At 48.0% G+C, this 20,047-nt stretch overlaps 1 protein-coding gene across 1 annotated transcript; it reads left to right on the top strand.

The window, feature by feature from the left end:
• The first annotated feature begins 416 nt into the window (after positions 1 to 416).
• Positions 417 to 19,665, top strand: ZER1 (zyg-11 related cell cycle regulator). Its single transcript, XM_066563192.1, has 16 exons — positions 417 to 588; positions 4,383 to 4,646; positions 5,452 to 5,602; positions 5,790 to 6,226; positions 7,198 to 7,374; positions 8,466 to 8,580; positions 9,071 to 9,217; positions 9,448 to 9,621; positions 10,196 to 10,411; positions 11,062 to 11,103; positions 11,442 to 11,561; positions 12,005 to 12,120; positions 12,232 to 12,420; positions 13,387 to 13,484; positions 13,751 to 13,853; positions 14,818 to 19,665. Exons 2-16 carry the CDS (start codon positions 4,489 to 4,491, stop codon positions 14,873 to 14,875), a joined length of 2,301 nt encoding a protein of 766 aa, XP_066419289.1. The 5' UTR covers positions 417 to 588; positions 4,383 to 4,488; the 3' UTR covers positions 14,876 to 19,665.
• Positions 19,666 to 20,047: the final 382 nt, after the last annotated feature.

The following is a 20,047-nucleotide window of genomic DNA, read 5'->3' as shown; positions in this document are numbered from 1 at the left end:
TCGGCCTGCGGGACACGGCGTGGGTCCCTCCCCAGGCACCAAGCGCCAGGAGAGCCCCCGCGGGCTGGAGCAGCCGGTCCCCCGAGCACTGAGGAGACACGCGGGGTGGTCGCGCTGTCCCGGGCACGTTGCGGCCCATGCCAATGGCAACCGTGAGCGGGGCTCGTGGGAATGGCCCCGCTCAGTGAGGAGGCGCGGCGGGACCTTGGCTCTGCGGCGGCGGCAGCCGCAGCTCCTGAGCGAGGGACAGCCCGGGCTGCGCCGACCTGTCCCGGGGAGGCCCTGCCGGGACACCGCGGCCAAGCTCTGCCCCGCGCGGTGACGTCAGCGCCTCCGCCGCGTGGCGTCACGGCTCTGTGACGTCACTGAACGTCCCCGTCCCCGCCGGGTCCCCGCTGACCGAGCGTTCCGGCCGGGCCGGTGTTTCCGGGGAAGGACTCGCTGGCGCTTCCGGCGCGGGCGGAGGAAGTGACGGCGGGTTTGTTGACAGCGGAGGCTGCGGCGGGGGGAGCGGGCCCGAGCAGGACGCGGACCCCGGCCCGCCCCGGGGAGCCGGGACCAGCCGGGACCAGTCCCCCATGGCGCCAGGTGAGTACCGGTGCCCCCCTCCCCAGCCCGACCTGGGGCAACAGGCCTGCCCGCCCGGGCGGGGGGAGGAACCGCCGCCCCCGGCAGTGCCGGACAGTGCCCCCGGCGCAGTCCCCATCCCCTCCCCGGGACTGCCGGGAGCAGCCGGGCCCCGCCGGACGGGGTTCCGGCCCGCGGCAGCAGCTCCGGTGCTGCACGGCGAGGTGACCTCTGAGTGCCTCGGGGACGAGGGAGGGCTCGGGTTCGGGGCCAGCGCTGCCCGCGGGGTTCACAGAGACCATCGCGGGCTGATGGAGCCTCAGCGCCCAGAGAGCCGTGACCAGAGACTCCGGGTAGGGTTCTTGGGCAGGTGATCTATGGAATGAAAATCCGTGATGAAATTTAATTCAGTGAGCTGAAGGAACATCTTTACTGCAGGCAGGTAAAGATCAACGCATTCCCCGACGAGTGCGAGCCGTCTCATTTAGGATGTCAGCCTGGCTGCCTGACAAGTTTGGGAGTTGCAGGCTTTGCTGGGACAGAGGAGAGTTCCATCTTCTCCTACTTCACTTTCCCTAGTGTCAGAAGGGATCGTGTTTCCCCACAGAGGCAGCAATGACCCATCAATTAATGAAATCACAGTGATTTACAGCTGCAGGATGCCAGCTAAAGTGACAGTGCAGTTTCCCTTCAGAGCATAACCTGTGCCAAACTCTGCATTTACATTACATTTGTAATTCTGAAGTCGCTGTAATCAGCTCATGTCAGTGCATATTGTTTGCCCTCTCCTTGGATGAGTCCCTGATGCTGGAACAGTCAGCTTTGCCAATCATTTTTGTAGCAACAGCGTAAACGTTGTGTGGTTGGCGTGGAGCCACGGTGAGTCAGGCTTGGCTTGGCTCCGGGCACTGCCTGGAGAGAGGCTGCCAGAGATGATGGGTCTGAAGTCCAAGGGAGAGGATATTGGCACTGGCAGCCCCAGGAGAGGTCCCCAGCCTCACATGCCAGTGCAGCAGGTAATGCTGTAACAGTGCAGATGCAGCCTGGAAAGAAGCAATATTTGCAAAGAGCCCGGGGGGTCCTGGATGCTGGGGAGGGGATAAGTAGAGCTGCCTGTGCTATTCCTGGTTTTGGGTCCGTGGATGGCAGGAGGGTGCTGTTACTGCACATGTGCCCGTGGAAAGGGCTTTTGTGTGCCTGCTCCCAAGGCTCTGAGGAACTCAGTTCCTTAGTGCACTAAGATGGAAGCAAATCTGTCAGAGAAATAAATTGGAAAAAATACTGGCAGCTGAAGCTGGTCACTTTTCAGTTCTTGCTCTTGAATTTTCAGCATCTTTCATGCATTTGTCTTTACCAAAACCCACATGGCACCAGGCAGCTCATTACTGGAAAAGCACTGGGGGCAGTCACTAGGCAGCTTCATCCTGTGTGAAGCTTCCTGAGGAGAACAGTTAGACAAATGTTAATGATTTTCCAGCCTCTCCAGTTCTTTTCTTTTTGTCACACATGGAAGTTAGGACTAGAGACAATATTGATCAGGGCAGCTATTGGCATTTTTACTTCCCTCTCTGCTGCTGAGGTGTCATGTCTTCAGTCTAAGGCGAGAGAGGCCAGCTTGTGTTGTGTCCTGGAGAAAAGGTCACAGCAGCTGCTCAGATAGCTGTGATAAATCAGGAGAATGAAAGCTTTTCTTTGCTCCTATTTCAGTGGGACAGTTGAACTATTCTTGATATTAAACTTCTGCATGGGATTGTGTTGGTGGATCACGGGGAGCTCAGAAGTTAAAAGGCAGCTGATTTCTTCAGGGCTGAGATCAACCAGCTGCATTGTGCTGGTCTCAGCAGAGAGGGAACAGAGGCTTGTCAGAGCCACAGGAAGGCAGTCCTTGCCCTCTGGTGCTCTGAGCTGCTTGGCCAAGTCCCAAGCACTGGCCGTTTCCAGCTGCACGTGACAATAGGTTGTCAATGGGAATTTGTTTTCGAGTTCTCTGGCCGTCGGTAGTAAACAGTGGAAGAACACTGACTGCAGGGACCTCCTGTCTGATGGCACAGGGGAACTGGTAGGGACAGCAGAACACGCTCCCCAGCTGGTTCAGATCTTCCTGTTGATCTTGCCTTTCTGGAAAGATTCTCTCCAGCACGCTTCAGGCAAAATCTGCGAGAGGGACTTGTTCTGGAGGTGAGGCCGATTCATCTCCAAAGCAGACACAGGACAGCTTCCTCCCACCTTCATTCCCTTTGCCAGGACCTCCCAGCCATGGAGACAGTACTGTGCACTCAGTGGCACATTTCAGCCTTGACTTCTCACCTTAGTTAACTCCAAAGGTGAGAACTGTGGATTGTGGAGCTCCTCCTTTATCAAAGTGAAAACTCTCAATTTTTGTTGATTGGACCTCATGCACCTCAATGGAGCTATTGTGGCACTATTGAAAAGTCTCAGTTTTATGTTCTTGTAACCCCCTGTCAGCACTCAGTGACCAAAGGAGCAACTTCCTCCCTTAACATCATGATTGGAGAGAGTTTAAAGTATAGTTTGTATGATTGCTGAAGTTTTGGGGATTTTTGCCTCAGCATTACCTTTTAGAGTGATTAAGCTGAGGAATGGGAGTTAAACTCTTCTTTCTTGTACTGATACCATAGGAGTGAAGGAAAGAGAGCAGCAGAGGCTTTAGAGAAGCAGAGAGATGGTGACACACAAGTGTCCTGCTGCAGGATAAAGATTAGAAACAGAATATGGTTCAGGACATTTTGCAACAACTTCTCCAGCAATGGCTGCTCAGCTGTGGTGCAGAGAATAACAACTACCTCCACAGCATCAGTGTTTTCAGGGCCAGCAGGGACAGACTTTTGATAAGATACAGGTTTTATATCAAAAATAAACATTTCAACGCAATTTTTTGTGTCTGTGGAAATATTTAGAAAAGTTTAGGTTTGCTTGTAATGTGATTTGACCCTTTGAAAGTGAAATGTCACTGCTGGTCTTCAAGCTAGCTTCTCTGATAGGTCCCTTGGGACCCCACTGAGCAAGTCTTGATACCAGAGCAGTCAGGTCATTTCAAATCTGAAAACAGAAATAGCTTCCCCCAGTTGTCTGCCTCATCCATCCTTTATCCTGTTCTAAAAATGAAGAAGGGCAAAAGCACTTTGTCTTTTTCCAGTTTAGTCACTCTTTGTGACAGATTTGGGGTGGTGAGGGTGAGCTGGATGTAGAGGTGTCCAGCACAGTCACAGTCTCGCCTTTACACTGCACTCAGGCGGATCCCAGACCACTCTGTGTTTCCCTCTGCCTTCTGATCCACTTCACGCTCTCGTTCAAGGATTTGCATGAAGCTTCTGGCTTGGCACTACAGAGAAACACTGAACTTGAAAATGAAACTTGACTTGGAATGTTGGCAAATAGAATGACAGGCAGGAGATGCAGGGCCACAGATCCCACCAGTGCCTTACAAAGGATTATGCTGACAGTAAATGTTCTGCTGGTTTATCCAACCCACCCTGAAGGAAACCAAGCAATGTGGCTTCTACCACTTCCCTTTCCAAGGGCCTTTGTCAGCCAGATAACCCTGCAATGAGGAAACATTTTGCTATGTAGCCTCATTTCCAAACACATCACTAACTCATTCCCACAGTATCCCCTTGGAGTAGGAATATCAAGGAATTAAGGGAACACTGCCAGAGAGGCCAAACTGCTGCAGGTCCTTTCGAGGTCAGCAAGTGATGAGCTGTAAATACAATATCCTGCTGCTGTGACAGCTTTGTGGGACACTTGCAGTTGTGCCTTTCTCAATGTATCTTTTTTCCCTTCTCTGCTTATAGCTATCCTGATGGCCCCATAAATTCATCCCAGGACTTCATCTGAGGGAAGGATCTCCTGCATCAAACACTTCCTTCTGCTCTTCCCCTTCCCATAATTTCCCTCAAGATGGCATCTGACAGTCCTGAGTCTCTGATGACCTTGTGCACTGATTACTGCCTTCGCAACCTGGAGGGGACTCTCTGCTACCTCCTGGACAACGAAACGCTGCGGCTCCACCCCGACATCTTCCTGCCAAGCGAGATCTGTGACAAGCTTGTCAATGAGTACGTTTCAGGCCTGGTTTGGGAAGAGCTGGGAGCTCAGAGAAGGGGGAGTATAGTTCTCCAGCTGATCATATGGGCAAATAAGGGTTTGCACGAACTTCAGAAGGAAGTGTTCCCTTTTGTACTGCTATCATTCTAATTTCTGTGGTAGTCACCCTTTCTAAGTTAGTCAGAGCTCAACGTGATGCTGTGAAAAGGGAAATGAAAAGAGTAAACCCAGAGTGAAACAGTCACTGCTTCTTCCTAGAATGTCAGTGAGCAACAAAGAAGCCTTCCCATTTCCTATCACTGAAGCATTACAACACTCTGTCCAAGCAGAGAAATTAGAGTCCAAAGTGCTAACAGATGTTAAATTTTAAGGCTGCTGCTCCCATAGTTTTATAAAGCAGCTTGTTTCCAGGGATTTATGTAATTTGGATGTCACAGTCTCTCTTGGCTGAACTTGTGCTCACAAAGTCTGGCAGAGAATTCTGGCCAGCTAATTTTCTGAAAAATGGGGGGGAAAAAAATCAAATTACTAAGTTTAAACAGCTAGGGAAAAAATTCCTGGAGTCTGTGCTTGCCAGAATCCAGTTTGCTCACACACTGAGTCCTGCACAAATCTTTGCCCAAGATTTTCCTAGGGATCATTGGTTCTGTGCCATAAGAGGTGGGTGAGCTGCTTTGCCCCAAAGGCTGATCTGGGTGATACTGGGAGGGGGTGGGTTGGTGTGTGCTCACAACTCTCTCACACTTCCTTGTCACCAGTGCAGGTTCCAGAGCTGTGGCTGAGCCTGTGCTGTGCTAACACCATTGCCCCACACAGGTACGTGGAGCTGGTGAAGACAGACAGCATCTTTGAACCCCATGAAAGCTTCTTCACCCTCTTCTCAGACCCACGGAGCACCAGGCTAGCTCGGATCCACCTGCGGGAACACATTGTGCAGGACCAGGACCTGGAGGCCATCAGGAAGCAGGTAGGGTTGCTTGGACTAACCTCAGCTTCTTCCTTCTCAGCTCTCAAAGCCACTGTTGGGAATGGCATAGGACACTGGTCAAGGTGGGTGATACATGATTTCAGGCTGTCCCAGTGGGAGGTGTGGGGCAAACAGGGTGGGCACTTTACCTGTGAAATATCTCTAACCGTGATTTCCCTTTTTTCAGGATCTTATTGAGCTGTACCTGACTAACTGTGAGAAGCTGACGGCCAAGAGCCTGCAAACCTTGGTGAGCTTCAGCCACACACTGATCTCCCTGAGCCTCTTTGGCTGCAGCAATATCTTCTACGAGGAGGAGAACCCTGGGGGCTGTGAGGACGACTGCCTGGTGAACCCCACCCGCCAGGTCTTGGTCAAGGACTTCACTTTTGAGGGTTTCAGCCGCCTGCGCATCCTGAACCTGGGCCGGCTGATCGAGGGGGTGAACGTGGAGACGCTGCTGCGGCCCCTGGCCTCTCTCGCAGCTCTCGACCTCTCTGGGATCCAGCTGAATGATGTGGCATTCCTGACCCAGTGGAAGGACAGTCTGGTTTCCTTAGTGCTTTACAACATGGACCTTTCAGAGGAGCACATCCAAGTGATTGCACAGCTTCGCAAGCTCAGGTCAGCAGATCTGTTCTTCCTTCTTTATTCTTCTCTAGCTCATAGGGAAAGGTCATTCAGGAATGGTCTTCTTGGAGATCTGCTCTTCCTTCTTTATCCTTCTCTAGCTCATAGGGAAAGGTCTTTCAGGAATGGTCTTCTTGCCTGCTGTCAGAGAGGCATTCACTGCTGGGTTCAGCTTACAAACCTTCCTGTGAACAGGCTCACTGATTGTACTTGTCACTGTACATATCTGACACGTCTAACAGCAGCCTGAATTTTGCTTGTAAGAAGGCACCACTTAGCAGAAACTTCCCATTGGAAAAACAAAAAACAACTTATATGTGACCCCATCACCCCACTTGGTGTGCAAGAGGTAGAAGACACTTTTGTGAGTGGGATGTTTCCTCCAGTCTTTGGTATGAGCCAGCAAAGTCTCTCTGTCCTGTAAAGAACCCCACTTGCACACAATGCTGGTCAGTTTTTCCCACCACTCCCTTAGCAGCAAGATTTCCTCAAAGGTTAAGCATTTAAATACCTGAAAGAAATCAGGATAATGTAATAGCCCGGGGTGGAAAAATTATAAGATGGGGGAAGCAGACAAAAACCTGTGCAACTTAATTTGTGGGATGAGGCAAGATAAGTTTCTGGGAATGCACAGATCTTCTGGTGCATCTAAATCTCCAGGTAGAAATGCTCAGGTGGCTGCTGTGATGGAGGTTGGAAAAGGCAGTTTCTGAGCCTGGAGCAATTTCCTTTGTGATGTGTGGGCTAGATGATTCACTGTGGTCCATTCCAAGTAGCCCTCTACCAAATACCTGTGTGCTTTGGTTAGACACAGGGCCAGCTGCTGCTGCCAGAACCTACAGAACCACATTCCTGTATCTTGGGAAGGAAATAATGGTAAATAATAATCACACTTGGCTCTGGCAGGGAGGGAGAAGCCCCAGCTAATGCTTTCCAGGCTGTGAGATGCTCTCTATCTCTTGCAGGCACCTGGATATCTCCCGAGACCATCTGTCCAGTTATTACAAGTTCAAGCTGACCCGGCGGGTTCTAAACTTGTTTGTGGAGAACCTGGTGAACCTCACTTCACTTGACATCTCAGGGCACACCATGCTGGAGAACTGCACTATCCCCAGCATGGAGGAGAAGATGGGCCAGACAAGGTAAGCAAACAGCAGTTACTGAGGTCTGCTTGGATGGATAGATCAGTCAAAGATGAACTAAGAACAATTCCCTCTTCTGAGTTCCCAAATTCTGTAGGTCTAATCAGTACTAAAAAGCAGGATACAACTCTTGCCAGGTTCCCCTGACAGTAGAGACTGGTGTGAGAATCAGCTGTGATTGCTGTATGCAACACATGTAAGGACTTGTAAGAGTAATAAAGAATTCATTCCATCTGCCTGCCATGCATATCTGAAGCATTTCAGTTCTTTTCCCCACACACATTCTCCCAGGGATCTTCTGCTGGATTTTTTTCTGAAAAGACTCCAAAGCCCGTTACACATTTCCTACACAGAATACTCTTATGCTTGTGGAAATCCAGGCTCTTCTGACAGAACGTTTATACACCGAGTCAATACATCAGCACTCATAGGAAGGCTGTGTGGTTTAGGAGTCTAAAGGAAAACCTTGGAATCTAAAGGCCTGTTTTAGATTTGACCTGAATACTGGGCAGATCAACCCTTGGAAATCCTGGTGCCCCTCAGCAGAGGCAGACCTAGAGGTCTGGTTTTCCACATCAGCCAAGAGCTCTGCCCTCCTATTAAGCACTTGCTGAACAGAATCAAAAAAGTGAGACAGTACTGGCTCCTTTTCACCAGAGCTGGTGAAAATGCACTGGCTCTTGGTCAATAAGGAACATGGCAGCCAAAACAGTGTTCTTGCATGCTAACAGAAACAGACTTAGCATGTTTATCACATTACACATGCATTGGACAAGTGAAATCTACAGCCCTTTAAGAGGAAATTTTCACCCCAACTAATGAATTTCCAGGACAGATTTTACCTGGGAAAGCTGCATCCTGTCTGCAGTAATTCTTTCTGCTGGTTCCATTCAGCATGTTCACCTTTCACTCAGGATCACCTGGGATGAATATTTAGAGTTATGTTCATAAGCAGCTGCCTGGTATAAAATGAAATGTAGCTTTGAAGCAGTACAGCAGAGTGAATGGAGGGCTGGCAGCCATCTCTGTGGCAGGAGACACCTGAAGAAACATGGTACCAACATGAGCAATCTCTTGTGTTTTCACCCCAGCATTGAGCCAGCAAAGAGCAGCATTGCTCCTTTCCGGGGTCTGAAACGACCGCTGCAGTTCTTGGGCCTTTTTGAAACATCCCTCTGCCGCCTGACCCATATTCCAGCCTACAAGGTAAGGAGGCTGCAGGAATATTGGCAGTAGGAACTTGTTAGAAGTTGAAAGAACATGAGAACCCTGGCTGCCAGAAGGGTGGAGTTCTTTGGGTCTTGGGTGTGACAGCTGAGCTCTGATATTTAAAGAACTACTTCATGATGCAAGAAAACTGCCAGAAAGCAAGACCTGTACCCCACATAGTTTTTATAAGGATTGAAAAACGTTGGAGGAAAGCATGGAGAAATCATCCTTCCTGGAGGATGTCTGTGACTACAGAAAAGGATTTAAGACAGTAGGAGTCCTATTTTTGAATAGCACCCCCCTGCCCCAAAGGTGCCCTTTCTCGTCCCTCTGGACTGAAAACAGACTCAACCTCTGTCTCATCCTGGGCTGAATCTACTCTCAGGGCAGAGGGAAGTTATACCCTTTGACCTTCCAGAGTTTCCTTCTCATGTTGGTTTTCCTCCTTCATAATTTCTCCCCTGACTCTTTTTGCTCTTCCATGCAGGTGAGTGGAGACAAGAACGAAGAGCAAGTCCTGAATGCCATCGAGGCTTACACCGAGCACCGGCCAGAGATCACCTCGCGGGCCATCAACCTGCTTTTCGACATTGCCCGCATCGAGCGCTGCAGCCAGCTGCTGAGAGCCCTCCAGGTAAGCCTTGGCCTCACCCTGGGAAGGGGAATTTTGCACTCCCAGTCTTTTTTTCCACCCAGGCCATTCCAGATGAAGTTCCAGTAGCGCAGTGGAACTGGGTACACCTTCATTTCCTAAGCATGTTCCTGCAATGCCTGGACCACACTTTCCTTGTGGGCTTCTAACAGTCACTCCCAAGAATCAGCAGCAAGTCTGTGGCACTGAAGCTCTGTGTTGTTTCTCTGCAGCTGGTGATCACAGCCCTCAAGTGCCACAAGGATGACAAAAACATCCAGGTGACGGGCAGCGCCGCGCTGTTCTACCTGACCAACTCCGAGTACCGCATGGAGCAGAGCGTGAAGCTGCGGCGCCAGGTCATCCAGGTGGTGCTCAATGGCATGGAGTCCTACCAGGAGGTCACAGTAAGAGCCCAGGCACCTTTGGTTCCCACAGTCCTCTTTCCCTGTATCAATTCTTTAGCCTGGTGTCAGCATTTGGGTTTCCTCTGCCTGCAGGGAGTTAAACAAGGCAGAGGAGTTACTGCCTGCCCATGTCTGCTCCTGGTCTCCACTCAGCAATGGGGATTACATGCAGGGTGCTCCTTTTTATCCATGAACAGTGGTCAAAGCATGTGTGTGACACACAGATACCCAGCACTGACTGTGGGGTGAAATTGTTGTGTGGGTAAAGGGCATGTTGAAAACAGAAAGAAACATCTCAAATCTCTGTACTGGAAGTCAGCTGTGTAGAGAGCCAATAGACAGTGAGGAACTGGCTTGGAAAGCAATGGGCCCTGGATAATTGGGTGGCCTTGTGAGACTGGAGTGATGGTCATGGAGCATGGCTAAAGCACAGCACAAGATCAGAGAACAGAAATCTCAGTAGTTGTAGTCAGACAAGAAGATGCTTTCAGTACCAAGCAGCAAAGAAACATGACATGGTGGGGTGCATGCTTTTGTAGCCACTTGGCCCAGTGTTTGCTTCCTTTTGCCCCAGGTGCAGCGGAACTGCTGCCTGACACTGTGTAACTTCAGCATTCCCGAGGAGCTGGAGTTCCAGTACCGCCGAGTGAACGAGCTGCTGCTCAACATCCTCAACCAGAGCCGGCAGGACGAGTCCATCCAGCGCATCGCTGTGCACCTCTGCAACGCCCTGGTCTGCCAGGTGGACAACGACCACAAAGAAGCTGTGGGCAAGATGGGGTTTGTCATGGTTGGTATGGTCCCAAGGTGTCTACTTATCCCTAACCCAGGGCAGGACAATTCCCTTACAGCTGTCCATCAAATGCCTCCAGCCATGATCCAACCTCACAATATCACAGAAGGGAACCAGTGACCCAGCAACGCTGAGCTCTCCTGGAACCCACCCCTTTACCTGCTTAGCAGCACTGGAGGTTATGATCTCAGAGACAGGCTGGTGTGAGGGCAGGAAAGCACTGTAACCTAAAACCTGACCTCACCAAATGAGGTTATTCCTAGATCTGGTACCACCTTGTGACTGTCTCCTTCTGCTTCTCCCCAAGTTTGCATCAATTTCCCAACTCAACCCCTATCCCCCACCTTTTCCAAGAACTGCAAAGGCTGTTGCTTTGGTGCAGTTATGGCCAGTTATCCCAGACCTTGTCATACAGCTCAAAACTGAGTCAACTGCAAATTCAACAGCTCAGGGATTGTGGCATATTTCAGCTTTGTGAATACTTACAGCTTGGAACATGACCCACTGGTTTAGAGAAAGATATATCAAGTAGGTTCTCTGCAAAATATCAAATTTGGCCATAACTGTTGTGATACTGCAGGGCTGGTTAAGTTTTAGGTCCATGATTTTTGAACTGTTTCTCACTCTTCCTCTTTCTTTGCCCACAGACAATGCTAAAGTTGATTCAGAAGAAGTTGGCTGATAAAACAGTGAGTGTTTCTCAAAGAAAAACATATACATGGAGTATTTTCTCTTCCATCTGACTTAGGCATGGAAATCAGCCCAGAGTGCCAACTCAGCTTCTCTAACAAACACAAGACATCTCAGCTGATGCTGCAGAATTTCTTGTTCCAGGGTGAGGGCAGGGGAATGTGACAGGGAGGCAAAAATGTTAAACAAAAAACCCACTTACTGACAAGTTGAAAGTGAACAACAAGGTTTTCTTACCTCTGAAGTCATCTAGGGTGATGCCAGAGAGGAAACAGGTGATTGGTTTGTACCAGGCTCCTGCATTAGCAAAGCTCTGATTCTGTCCTTTTCCCTATAGTGTGATCAGGTGATGGAGTTCTCCTGGAGTGCCCTCTGGAACATCACTGATGAGACCCCAGATAACTGTGAGATGTTCCTTAACTACAGTGGCATGAAACTGTTCTTGGAGTGCTTGAAAGTAAGTGTCTGATTGTCTCTGGAGAGATGCTGACAGGAGCAGTGGAGATGCAGGTGCCTGGGCAGGATCCCTGGCTCTGCTCCTCTCCAAGCATTACTTCCTACACTTCACAAACAAGAAAGAAAAATCTTGTGTAAGTTCTTCTTTCTCACATCATTCCACCCAGCCAGTAGAACAGAGAAACTGATAGTGAACACATCTTCCCCTTTGCCCATCTTTGCTCAGCCCCCTCAAGCAGAGCAGCAGTGAACAGTGGGCCTGGTTTTGATCCTCCCTTTTCACACATACCTTCAGCACCATTTGGCACCTGCCAAGGGGCCATTGCTGACTACCCAAAAATACTGAGCTTTTCTAGATGTGCTGTACAGCCTTTTCCCAGGGCTGCTTGTTCTCAGCATCACCAGAGTCCTACCTGTGTATAATCCTGTTCCTTGCCTGGCCAGGAGTTCCCAGAGAAACAGGAGCTGCACCGCAACATGCTGGGCCTCCTGGGCAATGTGGCAGAGGTGAAGGAGCTCCGGCCGCAGCTCATGACCTCCCAGTTCATCAGTGTGTTCAGGTGAGTGCCTGGATGGTCACCAGCTGGGTGATCATCTTCTCTTGAAACACCTGGAGACTTGTGAATCTTTACTGCATCAGCAGCTCTAAGTGATCTCTTCTGTCTTGGCAGCAACCTGCTGGAGAGCAAAGCTGATGGGATTGAGGTGTCATATAATGCCTGTGGAGTGCTCTCCCATATCATGTTTGATGGTTTAGAGGCCTGGGGGATCTGTGAGCCTCACAGAGAAGAAGTTGTGAAGAGGATGTGGGCAGCCATCCAGAGCTGGGATATCAACTCCAGGAGAAATATCAATTACAGGTGAGCAATGGAAAAGATTGGCCCACTCACACGGGAGCCAGAATTGTCAGAGGAAGGAAACACCAACAGAGAGAAAGGAAGAGAGAGAGCCTAGCATGGAGGCTCTGTTCAGAGTGAAGGAAAAACATCTTCAGGGACGTATTCTTTAGTGAGGATTTTACATCTTCCTTTGAAACATGTTACATAAGATGCTGAAATTAGACACCTTACCTGACAATTCCTATGGGAGAAGTTTGGCAGCCCAGCAGAATTTCTCCTGCAAGTTTCTGCTGAAATTGAGTAGTCCAGGAAAACCATGGTCTGTCTGGGACTGCCTAAGCATTTTCTCCTGATACTGCTGTCCTTTGCAATCTGTCTTTTAAGTCTGTTTGCTTCCCAAAGCCACATGCTTTCACTCTTCTCTGGGGCACAGGTACCAGAAATCCCTTCAAAGGTTAATACAATTGCTGGAATCCTCTAAACCCCTTCCTGTAAGAGGTTATCAGGTACTCAAAATTCCTTAGTGCTTGGCAGGGATCCAGAACTGGCATTCCAGTGCCTGTTTACAGTATGGACAGGATAGTATTGTTGTTAGAAGAAACACAGGAACCCTTGCAGGTGTGCAGCCGCTTTGCCTGGGTATAGTTTGGCTTTGTCCCTCCTCCAACTGATCAGTACTGCTGGATTTCAGCTCTTGTGAGGAAATGCCTAATGGAGATAGAAATCAGTTCCTGGGCTCAGTTGCCTTCGTTGCAGCTATTTCTCTGAGCAGTGTGTCTGTGCTGAAGTGGTGGGGGCTGTAATCCTGCCAGCACTGCCCTGGGACACTGACTTAGCCTTGGTGCCAGAATCTTTGAAATGCCAATGGATTTACTGCTGTGGTATCTATGAGCAGATCCCTTGCTGTATTGTATTGCTGTGAGTGGCAAAGGTGTCAAAAGAAATAGCTCTTGGATTTTTAGCAACTTCTGTAATATTTCTGTGCAGGTCATTTGAACCAATCCTTCGACTTCTTCCACAAGGGATCTCCCCAGTCAGCCAGCACTGGGCCACCTGGGCGCTCTATAACCTGGTCTCTGTCTACCGTAAGTTCTCTGTTTGAAATCATATTCCCTGCACTGTAGAAGTTGAGGGGGTGAACCTGAGGCTGTCAGCAGAAAAGGTCTTGCAAGATAAACTATGTAGGTAGAGAAAACCTTTGAATCATGCAGGAATGTCCAGGCAGCACAGTCAAATAAAGCTAATTAGACTTGGTGTGTAGGAAATTCCTTCACTGTTTTGATCCTTCTCCTTCCCTTCCTGCCACTGTTGTGAGGGTTCACAAGGACCTGATTTATTCTTTTCTCTGCAGCTGACAAGTACTGCCCACTGCTGATCAAAGAAGGTGGGATTCCTCTCCTGAAGGACATGATTAAAATGGCCTCAGCACGACAAGAGACCAAGGAAATGGCCCGGTAGGACACCAGTGCACATCACAAACTCTCAGTTTAGCCTTAGTTTAGTTTTTAATTCTTCCACTAAAGTGAGGCTACCAAAGCAAGGCCTGTAGTGATGTGTACGAGAGGTATGAATTGAATACAGGAGAAGCAGAGGAAAGAGAGGATGAAAACAGAATACTAGAGATGTTATAGGTGGGCAGTACACACAGATCATTACCAGGCAACTGGCTTGTAGACTGGCTTGTTGAGCAAGGGAGCCACATGGCTAATTGCAGTTCTTAGGCCAGTGGTCTCCAGTTATCACTTTTCCCTGTACTTGGGTGGGCTGCCTGTCTTCAGAATCATACTGGTCTGTCACTGAACTGCCAACTGTACAGTTAAAATGAGAGCATTTTTCAGAAGGTAGAATCCATCACCCTTGCAATGACACCTTTCTTTGGAGTCATCCTTTCAGAGCTGTAAAAGCCAGCTGATCATTGGCAAAGTGAGAGCTGTAATTTCATACCTGCAGGATGAATAGAAGAGAGAGGTAGAGCTCTGGGAATACATACCTGGTGAGTGGGCAGCAGGTGTTCCCACAGCTGAGGGTTCCTAGATTCTGGAGGGTACTGGAGCCTGCAGAAGACAGTCACAGTTACACACAGTGTGTGGGATGGGACAGGTGACAGCACAGTGAAGGACAAACATTTGTATTAATATATTTCCTGGTGGGATTTCAAGGCATCTGAGGTTTTGGGTGTGGGGGTAATGAATGAATGGTCACAACTGGATCTGGATATGCATTACCATAACTTGACATTCCAAATTGGGAGCTACTTTTGTGGAGTTTACTGGTTTTGACAGTTTGTGTCTCAGAGACAAACAGGACACTGTTAACACAGAAATCAGCTCTGGGACAGGTCTTACCTTACTGTCCCACAGCTGAGGTGCAATAAGCTTTAAACTAAACCCTCTCTCCTTGTCCTTGTTTTATCCATAGGAAAGTTATAGAGCACTGCAGTAACTTTAAGGAGGAGAACATGGACACTTCCAGATAGAGGCAATCACCCAATGCCTCTTGCCAGCACTGTATCCAGCTTCTCTCTAACTCACTGTACATAGGGAGGACTCTTTCTTACCAACTCGCCCGTTGGAAGGAAACTTTATGTGTGTGTGTGAGACCCTCAGTAGATGAAGGTGAATAGGGGAGGGGGGAGGGACTTTTTGCACAACAAAATGCTTTCCTTAACTTAGTGGACTTTTTTGTTATGAAGTTTCAGGTTGAAGTTCTGTGTGTATGATTTCTGTATAAAAAGAAAACAAAAAACAAAGACAATTACATTATGTATCTTTTAACCATTTATTTTAGACCACACAGAGAGCCTCAAATGACCATGAGCTTGAAGACCTAGTTGTGTGATCACTAGTGTGACGTTTATTTCCCACTTTTTAGAAAATTCCCTTTTGCTGTACTGCATGAGGTCCTGTGATGTCTGCAAGAACACCAGTCCTAAATCAGCATTGGCTGCTCAGTGGGGCAGTGATGAGTTATTTATTTGGTTAGAAAGGTTGGGGGACACAATACCAGGGAGATAAACCAAAAAAACTTTTAAAAAATAAGTTTTAGTGAGACTTAGAAATGGAGAAACTAGAGAAGACCTTTCAAGCTAATTCACTCCCTTAAGGGCTTTTTAATAGAAGACTCACATTAATGGAAGCATAATTCTATGTGGGTCATTTGGAAGTAAGACTTCCCCAATAAAGTCAAGAGGTCTGTTTTGTCCCCATTGGCAGTACCATTGTCCCCATTGGTGGGATCTGCCAGCCCACCCAGCCTCAGAAGGTCAGGGATGATCAGTAGAACCAGTTATACCTTCTTGGCTCGAAGGGAGCCTGTGCAGCAAGGCACAAGGTTTGTTCACAAAGGGCTACACATCTTCATTCCAGTCCTTCACCACCTTTTTTAGTAGTGTTCTGTTTTGTAGGGAAGGGCTACAAAGCCAGAGTATTTCCCTCTGCATACTATACTCTGCTAGGCCCTAGTCCTGAGCAGCTGTACCTCCCTTGTGCAAGTCCCAGGAGGGGACTGGAGCTGTTCTGCCCTTCCTCAGTCAATGTCATCACAAGCTGTGCTCAGTCACATCATAATCTCCCTTCCCAGGAAGCTCACTGCAGCACAACTGCTGGAATTGGAGGTGGGGAGTCTCCAGGCACCCTCTGAAGGGCAGTCCCAGGAAATAGCACCTTTTGTTCCACCCCAACATCTTCCCCCTGTTCTCAGAAGCAGAAAGCCCGATTGCTATTGACTCCCAGAAGCACTTACCAGTGCAGTCCCAGTCCCATCAGCAGCATTACTCCAGTCTGTGTGACACAGGTGACAGGAGAGTCCCACTGAGCTGGTCTTCACCTGTGACACTCCAGACCTATAATGGCTCAAGAAGGTGAAGGCCAAGGTTTGCCTCACAGCCAGGCACTCAACAGCATAGTTGTCTGTGTCATAGCCCACTGCTCATCACAGTTCTTTGACAAATCTTCCCTTAGAAGGGACTCAGAAAAGATGTTGTGCCTGGTAGAAGGAAGATGAGCCCCTGGCCATGCAGGCTGGGACATTTCAGGCCTCAGAGCACAGTAACTCGCTGCTCTCTTTCCTTGTACACTTCGCTCTCAGATTTGAGTCGCTGCTATGAGGCTCTGCTAATGCTCAGAGTTCATGTTGTCCTTGTGAGCACGTTAGAGATGGATCCTTGATCCACAAACTGACACTTTAACTGACAGAACACAACTGCCTGGAGAGGTTTACTTTTACTGCCAATACGGTGTTATTCAATGTCTTTTTTTTTTCTTTTTAACCATAAGTCAATTTGTTTTGGTATTGTGAGATCTGTACTTTTTTCTTTTAAGTATTTTTCAAACTTATATATATTTTTGTGTCACTTTTAAATTGTTTTCATAAGATTGCAAAACTTGACAAATTATACTTTTTTGCAGTCATTTGAAATGTATTTTTCTCTTATTCCTGTTTCCCAAGAATTTGTGTCCCTATGAGCTTATTTCAAGATCTGTTTTCTGTGTAACATTTGCTAATCTTCCTTCTAGATGCAAAACTAAGAGGGGCTGCAAATACAGCCTTGGTTGTTAAGGGAGTCAGGCTTTGCTCTTTAACTCCCCATTTAGTGCTGCTGTCCTTGGGAAGTTGTTTCACATGGCAGTACCACCCACCACATCTGCTTTCTTTCCAATGCCCATGTAGTGAAAGCTCCTGTCACTAAAATCTTGAACCTACTGACAAAAAGCACTCAAGATTCTGACCGTGTTGGCAAGATGGGAGTAGAGCAGAAGGGGACAGATGACAGATGTGAGGTATCAGAAAGCCTTGTCCCAGAAAGCAGCTGCCACACTGGGGAAACAGTGGAGCTCCCATCTCAGCTGGAGCAGATCCCAGCCTCTCACTGCAATCCAAGCCCAGCAGTTGAGCTCTACTCTGAGACTTTGGCACAACTACATCAAGGCTAATGACAACCAATGGTTTGGTTTTATCTGCCTTGAGACCCCAAAGGTTTGGGTTTTCCAAACCAGTGCTTCCACAAGTTGAGCAGTTTCTGGAGTCTCACCTCCTGCATCCCAAACTAACAAGATCCACACTGCATCAAAGCTGTTTCACACTGCAGAGGTAACCTCTGCTCACAGACCTTCAGCAAGCTGTACCTCAGCCCAAACCAGGATAAAAAGATTTCAATTTCCCAGCAATAAGGAGATGAATGGAAACAGGCTAGGCTGACAGAAAAGCTCAGCTTGCTGAAATCTGTCACCATTCCCAGGTGAAAGAGGGAACTCTTAACTGGGCAATTGCAGAAAGCCTCACATAAGATTTTGAGTCAGGCCACCAACAAGGTAAATGCCTCAGGCAGCACATGAAAAGGAATAACATCCCTATTAGAGTAACATGAGCTTTGCCTACAAGCTTCAGTGTCTTCAAGATTTTGTGAGCTGAAAAATAACATTTTCTCTTCAGTAAGGATCAAAGAGTAAAAAGTATCCTTTGAGCACCAGAGCACGATCCAACAGTTCCAGTAATTGAAAGTCTGAAACCAGTTTGGGCCTCATTTTCCCTAATTAAAACAACAGGCATAATGCATAACCTGAAAACTGGTTTTGGTGGCAAGGATTTAACTGGTGCCATAGATCCAGAGCTGAGGACAGAACAGGAGAGTTGCCTGCAGACATCACATCAATGTTCTGCAAAGGAAGGGAGGGCAAAGTGGCAGATTTTTTATGAAGATTTAATGTAAAAGGGGAAGCTGGATACCCTGAAATGCTTGACTGCTCCAAGGATACCTCTCAGGCCTTCCAGCTTTGCTGGATCAAAGGAACAAGCCAAGAAACTTCAGCTCCACAAAAAATCATACAGCCAGTGACCAGCCCTGCTCAGAAAACCAGAATGGGGTTCTATTTTTCAAATGAAAATCCAGCTGTAGAGAAGTTCACAGCATGTAAGGATATTGCAGAGGGGCTCCTTGTGCTCAGTAGCTGTTGGCCCACTCAGACTCTTCATGTTTTCACTACTACATTTCCTTTAATATTCCAAAGCTTGGCAAGCAGAGCACGAACACAACTCAGTAGCTCCCTGTGCCAACCAAGGAACCCTCTACCTGAACTGTGTGTGGTTTCCTTCCTGGCTGGAGGCTGCCCTGTCCTCCAGTGGCCCTTGTCAGTGACCCAGCAGTGCCAGGTGTCCATGTTCTCTGGAGCAGATAAGAGCAAATTGGTGAGCAACTTCCCACCAGTGCTTCCATTTTACAAAATCTGTGGGAGGAATTGCCATGAGGATTGGCATCTACTTGGATGATGTTTAACACCCAGAAGCACCAGACTTTCTCATCTAGACCAAGCCAAGAAAGTTTAGCACTGATGTTTGTGGCAATCAGAACACTGCAGATAATTCATCTGCACCATGGCTGCTGTTTCCCTACACCTTCCTACTGAAATTATCCTCTTCAGCACTGAATCCTACCCACCTTTTCACCTTGGCTGGGCTTCTGCTGCTGTCACTCTGGTCTCTGCAAAAGATAAGTGGGAAGACAAGTCTTGGAGCTGTGAGTCAATTCCCTCTCATTACCTGAAGGAGGCAATTAATTAGCAGTAGGGCAAGAGCTAGAGGGCACTGCAGTCAGGCACTAGCCATAGAAAAGACATTTCCTTGAGACTGTTTAGGGAGGAGTCTGCCACAGCTCAGGTGTTGGAAGACAGCTTGTGCTGGAAAAAGAGAATTAAAAGTGGGGAAACAGCTGGTCTCCACGACAACCATGTATGTGGATGAAGCACAGAGGGCAACAGTCATCAGGAATAGATGAAAAGCAACATGAGGGCTGAAGGAGAAGAGAGCACTTAAGGAATGAGGGAGATACTCTGCTGAACTGAAACACTTCTGCTTTAGCAGAAGTGTTTTGATTTCATGTAATTGTCACTGATCCTCTCTGTAGCTCTTTCCTTGTTTTAAAAAAAGTTTCTAAGCTAATTAAATATGTAATTCCTTGTTTTGCAATGAAAATACCCTCAATTATAATGAGCAAGTGTCTCCTTTTACTCTGTCCGTGGACCTGCCTGATGCTGAGGCTTGGTTCAAATGTTTGTACCTGGTGAAACTGAGCAAAAAAATCAAAATGCACAACTTGCTTCCTTACAATTCTGAATGAATTAACTTTTCTGTTGGATCCGTTGGATACCCGCTGTGTATTAAACCTAGTGCTCAAGAGTGTCTTCTTCCTTTGTTCTATGAATGTGGTTTATTTAGGTACATTATTGGTCCATTGGCTGTCATATATTTAATTAAAAATGAAAGGAACTGCCACATGTTGATGATGCTGTTCAGCGCCTTTGCCTTTCATCACTCCAAAAGACACAATACTGCTTGTCAACAGAAGAAAACAGTGGAGGACGAGAGCATTGTTAGGAAGTTGTGTGAGAGGAGAAAAAAATCAGGACAATATTTGAGTGTCCAGATTGCTCTGAACTCTGTGATGCATCTGCAGTTCACACTCCACAGCCTGGGCTTTGGGAGGGGCAGGATCTGAGCACTTAGGAAAAGCCAATCTGCTTTAAGGCCAGCCTGACTTTCTTCTTAAGGCCCTGGTCCTGGAAGGGCTCAGTGCCAGTTAATTCAGTGGTCACTGAATTCACTGTGCAGTCTGTAAAGGAGCAAGGTGAACAGGATGGGAGGAGCATTTGTATGA

This window comes from Molothrus aeneus, chromosome 19 (assembly GCF_037042795.1).
Source record: "Molothrus aeneus isolate 106 chromosome 19, BPBGC_Maene_1.0, whole genome shotgun sequence".
In the NCBI taxonomy this organism is placed as follows: domain Eukaryota; kingdom Metazoa; phylum Chordata; class Aves; order Passeriformes; family Icteridae; genus Molothrus; species Molothrus aeneus.
This window is presented reverse-complemented; position numbering and strand designations above follow the sequence as displayed.

Coding starts and splice junctions, on each gene's coding strand:
- ZER1 (XM_066563192.1), top strand. CDS start 4,489: ATGGCATCTGACAGTCCTGAGTCTCTGATGACCTTGTGCACTGATTAC. Junction 9,622..10,195: donor AGTCCTACCAGGAGGTCACA/GTAAGAGCCCAG, acceptor CTTTTGCCCCAG/GTGCAGCGGAACTGCTGCCT. Junction 12,421..13,386: donor AGGAGAAATATCAATTACAG/GTGAGCAATGGA, acceptor ATTTCTGTGCAG/GTCATTTGAACCAATCCTTC.